The sequence below is a fragment of the Esox lucius genome, chromosome 18 (assembly GCF_011004845.1).
Source record: "Esox lucius isolate fEsoLuc1 chromosome 18, fEsoLuc1.pri, whole genome shotgun sequence".
In the NCBI taxonomy this organism is placed as follows: Eukaryota; Metazoa; Chordata; class Actinopteri; order Esociformes; family Esocidae; genus Esox; species Esox lucius.
In genome coordinates, this window is record NC_047586.1 from 28208668 (window position 1) to 28228564 (window position 19897).

The following is a 19897-nucleotide window of genomic DNA, read 5'->3' on the forward strand; positions in this document are numbered from 1 at the left end:
ATTTATATCCACACTAGACCCGGCCAGCAAGCGAATGTTGTACATCTTTCTAACTGTATTACTGAGATAAAGACTTGGATGTCCAATAATTTTCTGTCTCTAAACGGCTCAAAAACAGAAGTTATGCTCCTTGGTTCTCCTCATCAACTGCGAAAGGTTGGGTCTCCTACTCTGTCTGTTGATGGTGGTGCCTTGGAGTTTAAGAGCAAACTAAAAAATCTTGGTGTCATATTTGATGCCACTTTGTCATTTGAGCCATTTGTGAAGAATACAGTTAAGACATCGTTTTATCATCTCAGAAATATAGCTCGACTACGTCCTATGCTGTCCTTCCCAGTTGCTGAGAAGTTGATAAACTCTTTTGTTTTTTCACGCATAGATTACTGTAATGGTCTTCTAGCTGGGGTATCAAAATCAACATTGGATAAACTACAATATCTTCAAAATTCAGCTGCTAGAGTACTGTCTGGGGCCAGGACTAGGGACCATATAACCGCTGTCTTGGAGTACCTCCACTGGCTACCTGTTAGATACCGCATTGATTTCAAAATCCTTATGTTGGCTTATAAATCTTTGCACCACCTGGCACCTCAGTACTTGACTGATTTATTAATGCCTTACACACCTTGTCGGAACCTGCGTTCCTCACAAAGCGGTCTCTTAGTCGTTCCTAAGACACGGCTTCATACTAGGGGTGATCGCGCTTTCTCTGTCTATGCTCCTAAGCTTTGGAATTCCCTCCCGGCTGACATCAGAGAAGCAAATACACTAGCGACTTTTAAATCTCTTCTTAAAACATTTTATTTCAGGATTGCTTTTACTTGATTTAAATTCCTCTGTGTTTATCCTTGTATTTAAATTGTACTGTTTCTGCTATGCTTGTCTGTAAAGCGCTTTGAGAAAGCTGCTTTTAAAGGCGCTATACAAAATAAATGTATTATTATTATTATTATTATAACTGACCCTACTCCCCCAGCACAATAATATAGCAGCATAAGACCTTAGGGCTGAATCAGGGGGGTCCAGTGACACTGTGGCCCTATCCTGGGGGAGGCCCCAGACAGGGCCACACAGCCAGGAAACCCACAAGCATCAGAGGGAGGGCATCCTAGTGGCGATGAGAGCCCACCTGGCAAGACAGCATGGGTGGACAGTATCAAGCCTTTTTGGTCACCTTCACGCCCCTGGGCCAGACTACACTTAATCATAGACCAATCTGTAGAGATGAGTCTTTAGTAGACACTTGAAAGTTTGCACTGAGTTTGCATTTCTAACCTTAATTGGCAAATCATTCCAGAGTTGTGGAGCTCTATGAGAGAAGGCTCTGCTTGCGGCTGTTTGTTAAGAAATTCTAGGTACAATTAAAAGGCCTGCATCTTGCGATCTAAGGTTATGTGTAGGTATGTATGGCTGGATCATTTCAGTGAGATAAGTAGGAGCAAGTCCATGTATTGATTTATAGGTTAAAGCTTAAAATCAGCCCTAACCCTAACAGACAGCCAGTGTAAAGAGGCTAGTAATGGAGTCATGTGTTCAAAAACATTTTTAGTTTTAGTTAGGATTCTAGCAGCTGTGTGCAAAACAAATTGAAGTTTATTAATTGATTTATCAGGGTAACCGAAAAGAAGAGCATTGCAGTTCTAAATTTAATCTAGAAGTAACAAAAGCATGGCTTAGTTTTTCTGCATCCTTTTTTGATAGAAAGTTCCTTATTTTTGCAATGTTTCGAAGATGAAAATAAGCAACTCTTGAGACATATTTTATATGTTCATCAAAGGAGAGGTAACGGCAAGGTTTTTTTTTACAGTTTTTTGGGATACGACCATGCAGCCGTCGAGGTTCACAGTGAGAGCTGCCAACAAAGCTCTTTGTTTCTTGGGTCCTAAAACAAGCATTTCTGTTTCTTGAGTTTAAAAGAAAGTGGTTCTCTGTCACCCAATTCCTAATATCGCATGCTTCCAAAGTAGCTAATTTTGGGGCTTCTCCATGCTTCATTGAAAATATAACTGTGTCATCAGCATAACAGTGAAAATTGACATTGTGATTCTAGATTACATCACCCAGAGGCAGTATATATAGTGAGAACAAAATGGGCCTATATCCGAGCCTTGAGGAACACCAAAGCATACCTTTGAGTTGTCAGAGGATATGCCATTCACACATATGAACTGATATCTTTCAGATAAATACAATTTAAACCAGGTTAGAACATGTCCACGTAGCCCAATATGGGTTTCCAGTCTCTCTAAGAGAAAGGAGTGATCAATAGTGTCAAAAGCAGCACTAAGATCAAGAAGCAACAGGACGGATGCAGAACCTTTGTCTGAGGCCATTAGAAGGTCATTTGTTACCTTGACGAGTGCAGTCTCAGTACTATGATGGGATCTGAAACCGGACTGGGGTATTTCATAAATGTTATTTGTCTTCAGGAAGGCATTCCGTTGTTGGGAAACACATTTTTCTAAGATTTTGGAGAGGAACGGGAGGTTCGTTATTGGCCTATAATTGTTTAATATGTCTGGATCCAGATAAGATTTTTTTAAAAGAGGCTTAGTTTCTGCAATTTTTTGTGAGTTTGGTACACATCCGGAGGAAAGGGAGCAATTTATTATGATCAGCATTGGCTGACTTAGCACAGGGAATAGCTCCTTAATTGTTCTGTTCACTTTTATTGTGATACAATGCATATTTGTGTAAGAAAAAGGGTTTGAAAAGTGTTTTTGGAATGTTTTGGGGTTGAGATACCGGGGTGGTTGATTTCAGTGAAAATTTGTGTCAAAAACATGTTGGACAAAAGGCAAATTATTTCATTTTTCTGTTCACATTCATTGTGAAGCCTTTTCTTACACAAATGTGCATTGTGTTTGCACAGAACATTTGTATTGGGAGTATCACTCCATATGGGTGTGTTATGGTCAGAATTCAATGATATATAGAAAAAAATCTGATTTTGCTTATGAAATTATTTACTTAATTGTGCATTTTTCCCTAAAACACTACCTTATAAGAACATTAACATGCAAGCTTATATTAGCGGAGGTAATTTGGAATAATTTTATGCCAAATACACAATGATCCATTTACATTACATATTGTTTATAAGCCCAAATATAAAAGTAGTGACACCCAAAAATGTTAAGCGTAGTACTCAGAAGGTTAAGTAATTTTGTAGGAATCGGGTCTAGCTGAGAGTTTGTGGGTTTAGAATTCATTACAAATTTAGTAAATGTGTTGAGCGATACGTTATCAAAAAATTCAAGTGTCCCCATTGACACCTGGTCAGGGAGGTTCAAGACATTTTGAGATTTTGAGGACCATAACTATTTAAGGAGGAGTTAGTTATTTGTTTTCTAATGGTGATGATCTTTTCATCAAAGTAGTTCATGTATTCATTACAACTAAAGTGAAGACCCACTTCACTTGCTACGCTTTGCTTTTTTGTTAACTTTGCAACTGTATCAAAGATACATTTTGGATTGTTTTTGTTCACCTCAATCAGGTTGGAGAAATAAGCTGATCGAGCAGACGTGAGTGATTTTCGGTATTGTAGTGTACTGTCTATCCAGGCTAGTCTAAATACTTCCAACTTGGTGGAGCGCCACTTTCGCTCCAATTTCCTGGAGGCTTGCTTAAGTGCTAGTATTGTCTGTGTACCAGGGAGCAAGTTTCTTGTTGCGTATTTCTTTAGTTTTTAGTGGTGCAACTGTGTCTAATGTATTTCGCAGTGTTGAGTTTAGATCCTCAATTTGATCATTTACAGATTTATGTACTGTGTCGTTAATGAGCGAACTTGTAAGAATATTAAAGACAATTACTCGATGTCGACACATCTTTCTAGCTAGTTTACACGCTGATGCTATGTTCTGCTTTGTAACCTCTGCCTGTTTCATCCTAACATCGTTGGTGCCAACTTGAATAACAATATCTCTGTACTCTCTAAACTTGCCAGTTTTAGACTTTGCTAGCACCAGCCCCAGATTTGCGTTTATGTCGATGGCTCTGCCCCCCGGTAAACTGTATGATCGCCGGCTGATTCTTTAGTCTAATACTGCGTGTAATGGAATCGCCGATTACTAAAGTTTTTCGTTTTTCAAGGCCACCGGTAGAACATGCCTGCCAATCATTCCACTCCGAAGACGGCTCGGGCCTTGACTCTGACTCCAGTGGGGAAAACCTTTTGAAAGTCTCAGTTGGATTTAGCAACCATTCAGGTTTAACTGGTCGACGACATTTCTTCCTAGTGACCAAGAGAAAGTTCTTGCCCGGCTGCAGGAGCTGTGCCGGGGGGCTAACAAGGCTATCGTTTCTTCCTGGTGGCACTGACACAGTTTTTTCTATTTCTACACTAACATAATCCTTACCTGACAATTGCGTCAGAAGCCGAGCCTCTAACTCTGCTATCTTTAACTGAAGACGACAGTTCAACCTCTATGTTGTTGCTACAACAATTACAGTGATAAGGCATTTTAATGATACTTAGCCTCGGGTGTTATGGGGGTGAGTAGTTCCGTTAATTATGTCCAAAAAGAGACCCGGTATAGTAATGTTGGGTAAGAGGTCAACAGATAAAAAATATTGCGTTGGTAAAACACTTAAAATATAATTTTGACCAATTAGTTTATATAGAGTAAATTCGAAGTTTGGCAAGTAGCCAGGTAGGTAACAGCAGGCAGCGTACAGCACGTCAACAATCCCACAATGCAGTTCGTCTCTCAGAAAAGGAGTGACAGTAGCAAGTAGAGATGGTGATTTAAGTAAAATTAGGAGTGGTCTCTTAATTAATTCCAGAGCTATACACTCACCTAAAGGATTATTAGGAACACCATACTAATACTGTGTTTGACCCCCTTTTGCCTTCAGAACTGCCTTAATTCTACGTGGCATTGATTCAAAAAGGTGCTGAAAGCATTCTTTAGAAATGTTGGTCCATATTGATAGGATAGCATCTTGCAGTTGATGGAGATTTGTGGGATGCACATCCAGGGCACAAAGATCCCGTTCCACCACATCCCAAAGATGCTCTATTGGGTTGAGATCTGGTGACTTTGGGGGCCATTTCAGGACTGTGAACTAATTGTCATGTTCAAGAAACCAATTTGAAATGATTCAAGCTTTGTGACATGGTGCATTATCCTGCTGGAAGTAGCCATCAGAGGATGGGTAAATGGTGGTCATAAAGGGATGGACACGGTCAGAAACAATGCTCAGGTAGGCCGTGGCATTTAAACGATGCCCAATTGGCACTAAGGGGCCTAAGGGAGCAAGTGTACCAGGGAGCAAGTTTCTTGCCATGCTCAAAATTGCTTAAATCACCTTTCTTTCCCTTTCTGGAATTCAGTTTGGAGTTCAGGAGATTGTCTTGACCAGGACCACACCCCTAAATGCATTGAAGCAACTGCCATGTGATTGGTTGATTAGATAATTGCATTAATGAGAAATTGAACAGGTGTTCCTAATAATCCTTTAGGTGACTGTATATTCTTTTAGTAGCACTACCATCTGTATACAAACATCAGTAGCGAATGTGTGTGTTCCTGGGTGGAGGCTACTGTGCAGGCTACTGTGCCAGGGCAGAATTTTTGTCCCAGTCCACCCCTGACATAAGCTATTGTAAAAGTCAGGTTAGTTCCTTCGGGCATCAAACAAAATACCCTGTTAAAGTATAAATAGACAAATGAAACAAAACCATATTAAAAATAAAATAATTTAGTTCCTTTCTGTTAGCATGTGTTCGTTTTCCAAAACGATTCTTTAGTTGTGGTTACTCCATCACCGCACTCCCTCTCCTACATGTTCTTGGTTCTACTCATTTCTGTAAGTTACCTTTATCTTGCTCCTGTGAGTTTTTATGTTCTTTATTAAAGTATTTAGTAAACTTCATAATAGTTGAATAATTGAGTCTGAGCCAAATTTGTCCAGAGCTAACCTCCGGAAAGTCTGGGTGGGGAACCGTCAGTGCCCTCTACAATCTAAGCATAGATACAAATCTGTATGTATTTTTATATATTATCATTTGTAATTTTGTTTTCATTGATTTAATCTTTTTTTTTATTGTAATTGTAATGAGCTTCCTATTCAATTTCCTCAGTTTATGTTAAAAAATGGCTTAATATCCAAGAGGAAAAAAAATCCCATCAGAATAGTCTCTTGGTAAAAATTATCTAGCTGGGCTTAATACACATTGGCTACACGGAGTGGTGTCGGACTTGGGGGGAAAGGGGTACTAAGTATATAGGGCCCTAACGTGTAGAGGCGCTCTTAACAATGTTTGAATCTTGAAGAGGGGATGGACCCTCAGAGACCACTTATGTACAGGGCCTGGAATTTTGTGCTACACCCCTGGCAAGACCCTAAGGCTTTAGGCACCAGCCAATGTCATTCACACTAACTTCAATTAGAGCAGAATTTTAGAATGACAGTAGAGTCAACCAATCACAGATAGTCTTGTAATAGGTGGGACAATTGTATGATGCCTCAAGGTCCTCTAGAGGGCCTAAGAATATGTCACAAATTCAGAGCCAATAGCTAGCCTTAGCTTGTTTTCTTATGCTTATACCTAGCTAACTGGCTAGCTTTTTGCAGTGTGTATGTAACAACTGTGATGGCCCGACTGTTAGCCCTGGCTTTAATCTCAATCGAAAATAAATTATTTTAGATTTAATTCAAAAGACAAGCAGTATGAAACTGCCATTGTCCATTTCATAAAGGACAGGAGAATGGACTTTGGATGTTTTTAAATGATAATCATAATGGTGAGTGGACATGTTTTCATTTCCAGCTTGCTTTTTGTTGCTATGTCATTCTTATCATTTTAATTACAATGTGTAAAATATTATTTCCACTTTAGATCATTGATTGTGTGGTAAAAACAAATGACGTTGCAATTGGAAGCGCTAGGTACATGAAATTTCATGTTGTGGTGCATGTTCTTAATATCTTGTGCTGGAGATCAAATACAGAAGCTTTTTTCTTTCTGACTGCATATACTGCCCCTAAACAATGTGAGTAGTTGTGTGGTTGAACTCCGCCACTATTTGAGTAATAGTTTGTTTTGGCAAATGTTTCTTTGAATTGACATAACCGTATTTTCTTCTAACGTGGTTCCTACTATTGATATTTGCAAGGGTTGTGTACGAGTGCTGCTTCTGTGAACCACAGCTGACGCATGGCTTAAGACCGTCATCAAAGAATTGCTTCTCCTATACAGTGGGGGATCTTTTTTTTGATCCCCCTGCTGATTTTGTATGTTAGCCCACTGACAAAGAAATTATCAGTCTATAATTTTAATGGTAGGTTTATTTGAATGGTGAGAGACAGAATAACAACAACAAAAATCCATAAAAACACATGTCAATTTTTTTATAAATTGATTATTGAAACTGGCTTGGCCCTCTAATAAAACTAACCAAAACATTTGGCACCAGCACCTTTGGTGCTTGGCCTCTAAATAATAATAAAAACTGCTGAAACCCTAAAAACATAATACCCTAGCATCCCTTAAACTCTTTCATTCTAGCAAAACCACAAGAACATACATAACATTAAAATCACATTTATGATAATCAGCATTCTCATCTGATTATTATTCTCTGCTCCCTCCTATGCTGGCTGTGTGTTGGGGTTAAGTTAGGGATATTGGCTTACTGTTACGGGTATAAAGAAGTGTGTGTGGTTAAGTGAGATACCGTATATGTTGGGGGGGTGATGCCTTATTGGAAACTGTTACTGGTAGCATCTGTTTAAGGATTTGCATGGACTCTAAGACCTTATTATTGAATCAGTAAGAGTGGTATGAGTGTTAATAACCCACCAATTTAAGAATTACCATCTCAGAGTACTTCAGGATGAGAATGTGTGTTTTTGAATAAGGTGTCATTTTACCCAAACTTTTGCTATCCCTCTCTTTCTCTCCATTCCCCTTCTCCATGTCCCTCAGACTTAGAGGATATGGACAATGAGAGGAGGGAGACAATTGAAGCAGACATAGCCACCCTTCATCAGTTCTACTCTAAAAACCTAGATTTTCCCAACAAAACAGCCCTCTTCACACTCTTCTCACAGGTAAACAGACAAGCTGAAATGCATGTGCACACACACACACACAAAGACATCTAAATAGTCTATCTCAAGAAAGACATCAAAATGGATTGGTACATCTGGTACCAACGTGTACACATTCACACACATTCAACTTTAAATTACCTGTATCCCTCGTGTTCTAATTAGAGGTCTGCACCAATCTTGAAACTTGTCATATTTTTCTGTCTTCTAGGTCAACTGTAATGGCTTCACTGTAGAAGATGAGGAGCTGTCTCACATGGGCGCAGCAATCTATCCAGAGTAAGAATACACACTTTGTCTCACACATACAGAGAGGAACAGTGGAAAATTATCATAGAGTACTCCACTGACTCAGTATTGCAAATCCAAGCAAAGAATACACTATTGTAGGAAAGGTACTTTCAAAAGATCAACGAGTGTAATGATTTGGGAAAGCAGGATGCCAGGCGCAGAGCAAAAGGACAACAAAGGCTTAAATAAACAAACTTGCAAAAACAACAAAACGGCAAAATGCACACATGCTAGGGATAGGACAAGTGAAACCATTGTTTCAACCTCTATTGTTTCAATGCAGTGTACCAGAAGCTTGTTTCAAAGTACAACACAATGTGACCAGTGATGTTCGAAGCTTCGGACATCACAAAATCACCTTTGAGTTCCAACCTGTACAGTTTTCGGAATGCCTCTTTTGAAACTGTGTGCATAAAAGGTTAATGAAATCTGGTCACTTCGAGGGCTGACAGTAGGGGTTTGAGACATGCATGTGAATGGAAATTAGAGAGAAGTATTTGAAAGATTACATTTGTCGAGAATCAAAATAGAGCTTGTTATTTGATGGTAGTCATAGAACAGTAATTTTAGAGTTATACAAGAGAACAGAGTGTTGGATTTTTAAAACTTGAAAGACGCCAGTGCCTCGATTTGAAAGACATCAGTACCTCTTCAAATTTGGTTCTCTCTGAACGAATTTTAGCTCTGGTCACACATACGATTTCAGTCACAATGTTAGATTAGCAACACACTCATGTCGGTTGGCCACTTTTTTTGCAACACAGTTATTCATAGAGGTAGGTAGATAGCTAGCAAGTAGCCTGCCAAGCTAGGTAATTTAGCTAGATACATATTGGACATTGGCTGTTAAACTTTCCACAGGCACCATGGGAAAGTACAAATTCAATCAGAAGTTGTTGGACAACAGCAACCTTGCTTTGTGGTTGAAATATGTTGAAGGGAAAGAAAACATGAATGGGAATTAAATCAGTAGAGTCTCATATGAAATTTGAGAAAAACAAAAACGCCGCAAAAGCCTCTAACAAAATTTCAATTTTTGTTTGGTCATATCATCGAACATCAGTCCCATGAAGTAACGTTATTGTTAGCAGTATATTTACTGCTCTGTCAACAGTGGGTACTTCAGTTGAATTTTTGTCCTTATGTATTTTTATGCATGCAGTGTTGTTGTGAAATTGGTCTTAAATTTAATTTGTGGCATTAAAAGTCTTAAAACGTCTTAAATTTTACTTCCTGAAACCTGCAAATACCCTGTCGGACACCTTTTAGGGAGGTTTCCTACTGAGATGTCATTGCAAATCGTCCATTGTTTGTTTAAGGGGGAGGGGATTGCGGTCCCTGTGATTGCCACATTTTGAGACATTGCTGTGGAGTAAAGTTTGGCAACACTCAGGAGCCCACTAACGGCCGGGGCCCCAAGCAGTTGCCTGCCTTACCTGTTGATAAGCTATGTGTCTGGTTCTGTGGGTCTGAATCTACAACGTGCGTGTAGTCTGCAGCGCAATAAGCATGTTTTGGAAATAATAGGAAAATGACCAACATATCGTAACTCTGTGATTCACGTGTGCATATTGAACCGTAGGGGGTGTACTGAACGGTTCGATAACCTACTGTATGCTGTTACCTCTCTAGTGTCCAGGCCCTCTGCAATCTGTCGTGCCTAAAAACTTCAACACAGGAACATCCAAAAGTTAATATTGTTATCCATTTTTGAAGCTTCAATAGTTTGGCAACTTAAATGCAAGGTGGCTGACAACATAGATGGTATCTTAAAAATATTTTGGCATGTATAGGTTACAGGTTTGAATCTTGGCTTAAAATAACTGTCACATTATTATAATAACAACAATACATACAGCTCTGGAAAAAATTAAGAGACCACCCCAGATAGCAATGAGTCAGCAGACCGGAGGCGGTCCTCCAGAGACAGTAGAAGCGTCAGAATGTCTAAATCGCAAACACGTTTGCCGGCTCACCGCCGGCGGCAGCCGCTTTTTAAAAGGCGGACCTTCCGCGGCAAAAGCTATTTTCACTGAAATAAATATAAAAAAACATACATATAAATACACACTACAGAACATGCAGGTTTCCAATTAAATTTTGGTAAAAAACAGCCATACAAGCAAATTATAACACAAACACAATAATTGTTAATAATATAAAGAGGTCAGCTCTGGGATGAAAATAATTACCAGTAAACATAAGTAATGAGGATATTTGCTACCAAAGAATGTGCAGGATACCAAATAAATCAAGGTATAACATCACATTTTCTAGCCATTTCTAACAATAGGAAAAGTGGTAATAATTTAGAGTAAAGCTCTAGAGTAGAATAGACTGTTATAATGGCATTGCTGACCTGGAGCACAAGATTTACACCGTGCTGCAGTAAGATCTGTGTCTCTTGTTTCTGTGATAAACAAAACTTGACATATATATTTATATAAAAATACAGAGGTAAAAACAGTAGTAGAACAGACCATTATAACTGCAATGCTGACCTGTGGCACAAGGATTTACAAGCTATATTTAACAATAGAATAACAGTTAAGCACTGTGATGGAATGAAAAATGCTGATGTTAAAAAACGAGTATGTAGAATATTTGGTACCAGGTAATGTGCAATATCAAGTATAAGAGGTACAAAATGGGATTTCCAAGCTATTATTAATAAAATACAAAAAAAAAAACAGGGTGGATTTGGTGAGTGTAGTCTGGCACTTCTGGCTTCTTGATGTTACTGACTGCAGGATAAAGAAAGTGTTCCAGTTCAGTGATGCTGGGGTGTCAGTAGTCAGCCTAGGTTTAAGGGGTCGGCTGTGGGTCCTTCTTTTTCTGCCTTCACGGTCAGATGCTCCTTTCAGGTAACGCACCTACAGGGGTTCCCAGAATAAAAGAATAAAGTAGTCAGTCCTGGTCCCTCAAATACTAAACTACGACATTTATATCTAGGTCTACTACATGTACAGGTATTAAACTAACAACCACAGGTGTTGTTTGCCAGTTGTACCTGATTGCCCAGTGAGAGCAAACGTCTTCAACATTGTCCCTACTTGCTTTACCTGCTCTTGAAGTGAGCCGCTGTCATCCGAAGCTACAAAATCAAAGGCATATGGTAATTCTGAACCTACATTACACACAAAAAAGTAAAATTTAAGAAACAATGCACGTTCTCACCTGCTTGTGCATTGCATTCCCTCAGGGCTTGGTTCTCCTCCCTCAGAGCTTGGTTTTCATTCTGGAGTCACTGGAAATCTACATAAAAAAATAAAAAACTACTAAAGGCAATATTTTCAATACTGTTAAAACACTGGACAATAAGACATAGGCCTAGAATATACCTTCATAGCTGAAAACTTTGTGCTGTACACGAGATGCCAGGGACGTCCAAGGGCCAATAACAGAGCGATGACTTTCTCCAATTGATAATCATTGACGTAAAAATATGTTTGAAGTAATTGCATACATTTAATGAATTGGACTTAGTAAAACTTAGTTTAGCGCAACGTATTACATACCTCCAGCGTTTTCACCCATATGCTGCCAGGGTAAATTTGCTGCTGGTGGTGTAAAGCTTAGTACTTGACGAGCTGGGGGAACAAACATAACAGCTTTAATTTCACTGCAGAGATTGCATATTCAGTAATGAAACAATAATTGAACTGTGCAAAGCTAATGATATGTACAACACACCTCGACACCTTTTATCCAGAAAGTCAAGTGCCCTAATGAAAAACAGATTATGGATAAAAGGATTCCTAATCTTAAATAAAAAGCAATAGTTTCCAAGACAAAAAACGTCACAAATAACATCACTTACTTGTACTCAAACTCTTGGCTCTGTGAAGTGGAGTCTGGATTACTGGGGAGAAACCTGGTTCTGAGAAAGAGGGAACAGAAATTTGAAAATCTAACAAAGTGTATAGTTTAGTTACAGGATCACAAATTAAGCATAACAGCAATACATTTTACATACCAGCTCTGAAGTCTACAGATGGCTCAACATTTTCCTGGTTTTCTGGAATCGATGCAACTTCTGTAGAATGTAGTGATTCAAGTGAATGTCCTGTTTTTCCCTCTCAACTCTTTTCAATATTATTTTCCTTTTGGCCCAGTAACTAAACATTGTGACTAACAATGCATTTACCTTTAAAACCAAAATGATTGACCAACAGTAGGTCTCTTGGGTGAAGATAGTCGGTTATGCTCTGGCCAAGGTATCTGCCAGAAAACATGAACAAAACCGGATTGTTAACGTTAGGAATATACAGTAGCTATGCTGTAGGGGGGGGGGACATTATCAGCCAAATGTGGAACAGTGAAATTGTTAAAAATAAAATGTATTCACTGAGTGTTGTGATTCAAGTGAACACAGAATTTTCCTCAAACATAAAAAGTACAGCAGTTCAGAGAATTAGAAATCATAATCGCCTTAAATCCAGTACAGTAGCAACACAGCACAAAACTTGCTAGCCACAGTGTGTACTGTAACAAAGGCAAAACACCATGTGCTAGCTAACACTTACTCTAGCTACTGGACTAGCAGCATACTTGTTTAGGCAAACAAAATAATTTAAACAACATATATACATCGTTATTTTTGTAAGAAAACACTAAAAGTTAAACTTAGTCTTTCTAGATGTAAAGCTTTTGCTACCTATTATAGCTCGTTAAAATTCAACATGTACTAACAACATTGCATTAACAAGGCTCCTTTAGCTAGTTAGGCAAGAACAAAGATGACTACACATTTTAAATATATCAACTAAAAACAATGTAAACATAATATTGCATTACACAAAAAGGAAACATGTACTTACTTAAACGATGGTAGTCGATGACTTTGCTAGCTAGCAAACTGCAGGCTGTAACTCGTGATTGAGCGACGAACTGATGCGAATGTGTGTCCAAACCAACATGGCCGGTCGATTTTGAGAGTAGCCTTGTATTTAAAAGCGTCTTGCCGCCTAAGGACCGCCGTCCTTTAGACCCAGGCAACCGCCAGAGAAAATGAATCAGTCAAGAAATCTTGCAAGAAATGGGAGTGACGTATTCATCCCCGCCAGCAGGACGCACCTATAGCCGACAGCTTAGGGCCGGCGGCAAAAAGAAGCCGTACGGATATTTTTTGCTATCTGGGACTGTACCTTTTTCTTTCCTTTCCAAAAAGCTGAAAATGAATGTTTTTGAGTGAGGAACAGAAGCATTCAATTTCCAGTGGTCTCTTAATTTTAACCCTTCTGTTCCTCACTCAAAACCTTCCTTTTCGCCCTTTTAGAAAGGAAAAAAAAAGGTGCAGTTGTCTCTTACTTCTTTCCGAAGCTGTAGTTCTAATGGAGCGCTTTTGAAGGACCAAACGATGCTTTACAACTAATACAAAATCAAAACTAAGGTTAGATTCTGTCAATTTTCTATCCATGAACAACATTAATGCAACCAGAAGTCAGGGGAGAATCTTTATTTAGCATGAGTCCAATATGTTGATCTTCCAAATGTTCTCTAATAATTAAAAAGTTAACACAGTCTTTTATTCTCCAGCACATCCCCTGTAGTATCTGGCTGTCTTCAAATCACACGTGTGTTCTATATCCTAACCTAAAATGGTCTGGTAGTGTCCCCTCTTGAGTTCCTGGCTCCACACACTTATCAGGTGGTGTGGGGCCCCTCAATAGTGGATACCAACTGCTTGTGATTTGGTACCTCATATAACACAAGATAACGAAGAACCACTCCTCTAACAAGAAAATAGAACTAAAATACATGCGTATCATCAGGTAAAGACAGGCTTCCTCACAATGGTATGTGCCAACCTACGGTCCATGGGTCTATTCATAGAGTCTCTGACAGTCACATGGTAAACTCCTATCAAGAGGTATGGACAGAGTATGTGGGTAGGATGTGTGGGGCTCATCAATAACGGGCCCAACGCCACATCCTGTCTATTGTCCTTTGCTCAGAATTAGTCAGCACTTAATGTGTTGTGTTAAGTTTCTCATGCCCATATTCTATCACTTAGGTAGGAAAGGGTAATAATACAGCACACAAACACACTACAGAGGGAAACAATACCGTTATTAGACAGGAAACAATATGAGGGAAGGAGGTATGGGAGTGAATGAAGATGTTGACACAACTTTACAGCTTCAAAGGGATAATCGTGATCAATAACGTCCTAAGCTTCATTTGACCAAGTTATTTTCAAACCAGTACGCAATACCCCACGGTGCACAAATAATCAAAGACCAAATACCAAATCAACGTGTCTAATACTGTGACGTAACAGTACTATTCCAGACTGATCACATGGTCACAGGTTTAATTTTTCCTGTTGCGGGTAATGCGATTTTGTTGAACACAAAATGTCAACCTTTCTTCATCAACAAATTCCTGTTTTATTGAGCTTAACCTTTTCAATGGTCTTTATTATTCATTCATCCTTACCATTTCTTCAAATGCACCGATAATGATTGAGGAAAGGGCAGGTGGCCGCGAACCCCACAAAAATATGTACCGCTCCGGGTTAAATAAGTCTAAATCAAATATATCATATTACTTTTTGTATTAAACGCAAAATGATATGTCTGGGGAAAACCCAATATATCTTTACACCCAAAGAACACCATGTCTACATTAAAGCTAGTTGGTGGCAGTATCCAATTGTGGGGGTGTTTCTCTTCAGCAGGGACTGGAGCACTTGTCAGGATAGAAGAGAAAATGGACAGTGCAAACAGATTCTTGAGGAGAACTGGCAGCCCTCTGCCAGGAAGCTAAAAATGCAAAGATGGCTCATGGAAGATGACAATGATCCAAATCACACTGCCGAAGCAACCGTACGGTGCCTAAAGGACAAGAAAGTGAATGCCCTTGAGTGGCCTAGTCAGAGCACTGACCTAAATCCCATCGAGAATCTGTGGAATGACTTGATGAGTGAAATAGTTTGTCACCATGCAGTTTGACTGAGCATGAACAATTTTACAAGGAAGAATGGTCAAATAACTTGTGCAATGTTAGTAGAGATTTGTTCATGAAGTCTCGCGGTTGTATTTGTAATTCAAGCAAAAACTGGTTCCACCAAGTATTAACTCAGCTGGAGGTTCACTTATCCAAATAGGATATTTTAATGTTTTGATTTTAATACATTTAATTAAATAAAATTTAACTGTGGGCTGGGCTGGGTGTGACATTTCTCTCTCTCTCTCTATCTCTCAGTGTGGCCCTGGTTAACCACAGTTGTTGTCCCAACGTCATAGTCACATACAAGGGGAACATGGCAGAGGTCCGGGCCGTCCAAAAGATGGTGCCTGGGGAAGAGGTAAAAAGGGGACCAACTGTTGGATGTTGGTGGCGTAGGTTGGACGGAGTGTTAGTCCTCCTGTTGCTGAGTCAGAGAGGTGCAAAGCCTATGAAGTGTATGAACTGTTCTTCATTGTTTTTACTGATTTTCAGAATTTTGCCAAATTTCTGCAATACAAATTGATTCTATTGTTGTTCAAATGGGATCATTGCAGTAATTTCTTTCACTCTAGCCCCAGCACAAGATTCATTTTCTGTGAGTCTTAGAAGCTGGAGGTGTGATTGAGGAGGAAAAGAAACAGCAACTAATAAAAAAGCTTTGCTGGATTATTTTAAAACCTCTCAGAATTGGTCACAATGTTAGATTCTGTCCAAGTTTGATCCATGAACAAAATAAATGCAACCGGAAGTCAGGGGAGAGCCATCTTTATTCAGCATGAGTCTATGATGTTGACCTTCCATTTCTCATTTCAATCTCTCTCCAATGATTACAAAGTGGACACAGTATTTATGCACCGGCACATCCCCTCCAATATCTGGCTGTCTTCCAATCACATACGTGTATTCTACCTCCTAACCTTACATGGCCTAATAGTGTCCCCTCTTAAGTTTCTTGGCTCCACAGCTTATCAGGTTGTGTGAGGCCCCTCAGTAGTAGATACCAACTGTTTGTGAAATGGTACCTCATATAGCACAAGATAACGAACCACTCCTCTAACAAGAGAATAGAACTAAAATACATGCATATCATTAGGTACAGACAGGTTTCCTCACAATGGTATGTGCCAACCTACGGTCCATGGGTCTATTCATAGGGTCTATGAAAGTCAGATAGAAAACTCCTATCAGGAGGTATGGACAGGATGTGTGGAAATTATCAGAAATGGGCCATCACATTTCCTACCTAGTGTCCTTCGTACAGAGATAATTAATACTCTCATACATTGTGTAATTCAGCTACTTTTCATGCCCAATATCTATCAACAATATAAGCTCACCTGTATTTGAGTTCACTGACCGCAATATTGGATATGTATGAATAGTGAACTTAAATGGTTATTAACTGAATAATGTGTGTGCACGTGTGCATATGTGTATGGGTGTCTTTCCAGGTCTTAACCAGCTACATGGACCTCCTCTACCCAACAGCAGACAGAAACAAGAGGTTGAGAGATGTCTACTATTTTACTTGTGACTGCAAAGAATGCAAAACCAAATCTAAAGTAAGAGGCCAATTGCATGATTATCATTTACCTACTCCACTTTGACTATTAAGGGTAGATAATTCAGATTGTAAAGGTATACATTACATAAATCATATACAGTTCTGGGAAAATTAAGAGACCACTGCAAAATCATCAGTTTCTCTGGTTTTACTATTCATTGGTATGTGTTTGGGTATTTGTAGAAAATGGCTAGAAAATAACAACTGGTCAAAATAACCACAAAAAGATGCATTGTTTTCAGACCTCAAATAATGCAAAGAAAACAAATTCCTATTCATTTTCCAACAACAAAATACTAATGTTTTAACTTAGGAAGAGTTCAAAAATCAATATTTGGTGGAATAACCCTGATTTTTAATTACAGCTTTCATGCATCTTGGCATGCCCTCCACCAGTCACATTGCTGTTGGGTGACTTTATGCCACTCCAGGCCCAAAAATGTAATCAGTTCGGGCTTCCTGTTGATCAAATCATCCATCTTCCTGTTGATCAAATTCCAGAGTTTTTCAATGGGTCTCGGGTCTGGAGATTCGGCTGGCCATGACAGGGTCTTGATCCGGTGGTCCTCCATCCACACCTTGATTGACCGGGCTGTGTGGCATGGAGCATTGTCCTGCTGGAAAAAACAATTATCAGAGTTGGGGAACATTGTCAGAGCAGAAGAAAGCAGGTGTTCTTCCAGTATAACATTGTACTTGGCTTGATTCACGTGTCATTCACAAAGACATATCTGCCCAATTCCAGCCTTGCTGAAGCATCCCCAGATCATCACCGATCCTTCACCAAATTTCACAAATTTGACTCGTCAGAGAAGATTACCTTACTCCATTCCTCTACGATCCAATCCTTATGGTCTTTTGCAAACTTCCGCCTGGCTCTTCTTTGCTTCTCGCTGATTAAGGGCTTTTTTTCTAGCTTTGCACGACTTCAGCCCTGCTCCTAGGAGCCTGTTTCAAACTATCCTCGCCTCACCCCAGCTGCTGTTTGCCATTCTTTTTGTAGGTCACATGATGTCACCCTACGGTTGTTGAGTGACATTCGAATGAGTTGATGGTCATCTCAATCAGTGGACAGTCGTTTTCGCCCTCTGCCAGTCTTTAGCTTGTTCTTATGAACCGCTGTCTTTGAAATATTCAGGATGGAAGCAAAGTATTAGGTAATCACCTAATCAGTACCTCATTAAGTAAAATGAGGTGTGCCTTTGTTGGAATTTAACAGACAACGGAATGGAATGGCTGCCATACATGAAGGGATGCTCTGATAAAAAATAAAAATTAGGAGTAGTCTATGAATTTTTTCCTTAGCTGTATGTTTTTCATATTCTTTTAATACAACTATAGAACTGGAAAGACTGCCAAAGTAGACATCTCATATATTGTTTATTCTTTAAGGATAAGATGAAGTTGAAGGTGCGTAAACTGAACAAACCTCCTGGACAAGAGGCGATAAGCAACATGATTGGCTACGCTCGGAATGCCATAAAAGACTTCCGCTCAGCCAAACACCAGAAAAATATCCTTTTGTCTTTTTCTTTTCATGTTGCCTCTCAATCTAGGCTAAGAATTTTTTGTTTAATTTATGAAAATAATTAATGTCTTTTTTAATTTCTCTAAAACACCGGTCAATAATGTTTGACCTGGGATTTGGGTACATTTTGAAGCAGGTGCACAAGCTAGTTCCTTTAAATTCAGTCTTGACCTTGACTCATTAGCAACCCCTGGTGAGCTGTTGGAGATGTGCCGACTTAGCTTGGACAAGATGGGTGAAGTGTTTGAGAGCACAAATGTGTACATGCTGCATATGATGTACCAGGCCATGGGAGTGTGTCTCTACATGGGCGACTGGGATGGAGCCATTCATTATGGAGAGAAGGTTCTTAAACCATACAGGTACTCATCCATACATTACATTTTACTTCCATTTTAGAAAGTATCATCCAGAGCAACTTAAAGTTGGGTCCGGATTCTATCCAAAATCATGTTTAACAGTAGGTGCATATGTTGGCTCAATACGAAATAGCCTTTTAAAGCTACAGTTGCATTGATCTGCTTTCAAATCGAATTCAGGCCTTACTGAATTCATCTTTAGATAGCCAGGTGTGGCAGCCAGAAATTACAGTACATTCTGATCAACCTGGTATTTGATAACCTGCCGATTTTTCAGGTTTTCCACACTTACAAAGCATGTAGAAGTCTATCATTTTTATCATAGGTACTCTTCAACTGTGAGTGATGGAATCTAAAACAAAAATCCAGAAAATCACATTGTATGACTTTTCAGTAATTAATTTGCATTTTATTGCATGACATAAGCATTTGATACATCAGAAAAACAGAACTTAATATTTGGTACAGAAACCTATGTTTGCAATTACAGAGATCATACGTTTCCTGCAGTTCTTGACCAGGTTTGCACACACTGCAGCAGGGATTTTGGCCCACTCCTCCATACAGACCTTCTCCAGATCCTTCAGGTTTTGGGGCTGTCGCTGGGCAATACAGACTTTCAGCTCCCTCCAAAGATGTTCTATTGGGTTCAGGTCTGGAGACTGTCTAGGCCACTCCAGGACCTTGAGATGCTTCTTACGAAGCCACTCCTTAGTTGTCCTGGCTGTGTGTTTTGGGTCGTTGTCATGCTTGAAGTCCCAGCCACGACCCATCTTCCCTCTAACTGAGGGAAGGAGGTTGTTGGCCAAGATCTTGCGATACATGGCCCCATCCATCCTCCCCTCAATACGGTGCAGTCGTCCTGTCCCCTTTGCAGAAAAGCATCCCCAAAGAATGATGTTTCCACCTTCATGCTTCCACCTCCATGCTTCACGGTGTTCTTGGGGTTGTACTCATCCTTCTTCTTCCTCCAAACATGGCAAGCGGAGTTTAGACCAAAAAGCTCTATTTTTGTCTCATCAGAGCACATGACCTTCTCCCATTCCTCTGGATCATCCAGATGGTCATTGGCAAACTTCAGAAGGGCCTGGACATGCGCTGGCTTGAGCAGGGGGACCTTGCGTGCGCTGCAGGATTTTA

General features: G+C 39.6%; 1 protein-coding gene across 2 annotated transcripts in view; it reads left to right on the forward strand.

The window, feature by feature from the left end:
* Window positions 1–19897, forward strand: part of LOC105009235 (N-lysine methyltransferase SMYD2-A) — a 71609-nt gene that overhangs the window by 44862 nt on the left and 6850 nt on the right. For both annotated transcript variants that reach the window (XM_029114542.2, XM_029114541.2), the window contains 6 exons: window positions 7937–8061; window positions 8273–8340; window positions 15562–15664; window positions 16758–16868; window positions 18263–18383; window positions 18586–18760. In XM_029114542.2, the coding sequence (XP_028970375.2) occupies window positions 7937–8061; window positions 8273–8340; window positions 15562–15664; window positions 16758–16868; window positions 18263–18383; window positions 18586–18760 (703 nt within the window). The remainder of the gene's footprint in view (window positions 1–7936; window positions 8062–8272; window positions 8341–15561; window positions 15665–16757; window positions 16869–18262; window positions 18384–18585; window positions 18761–19897) is intronic.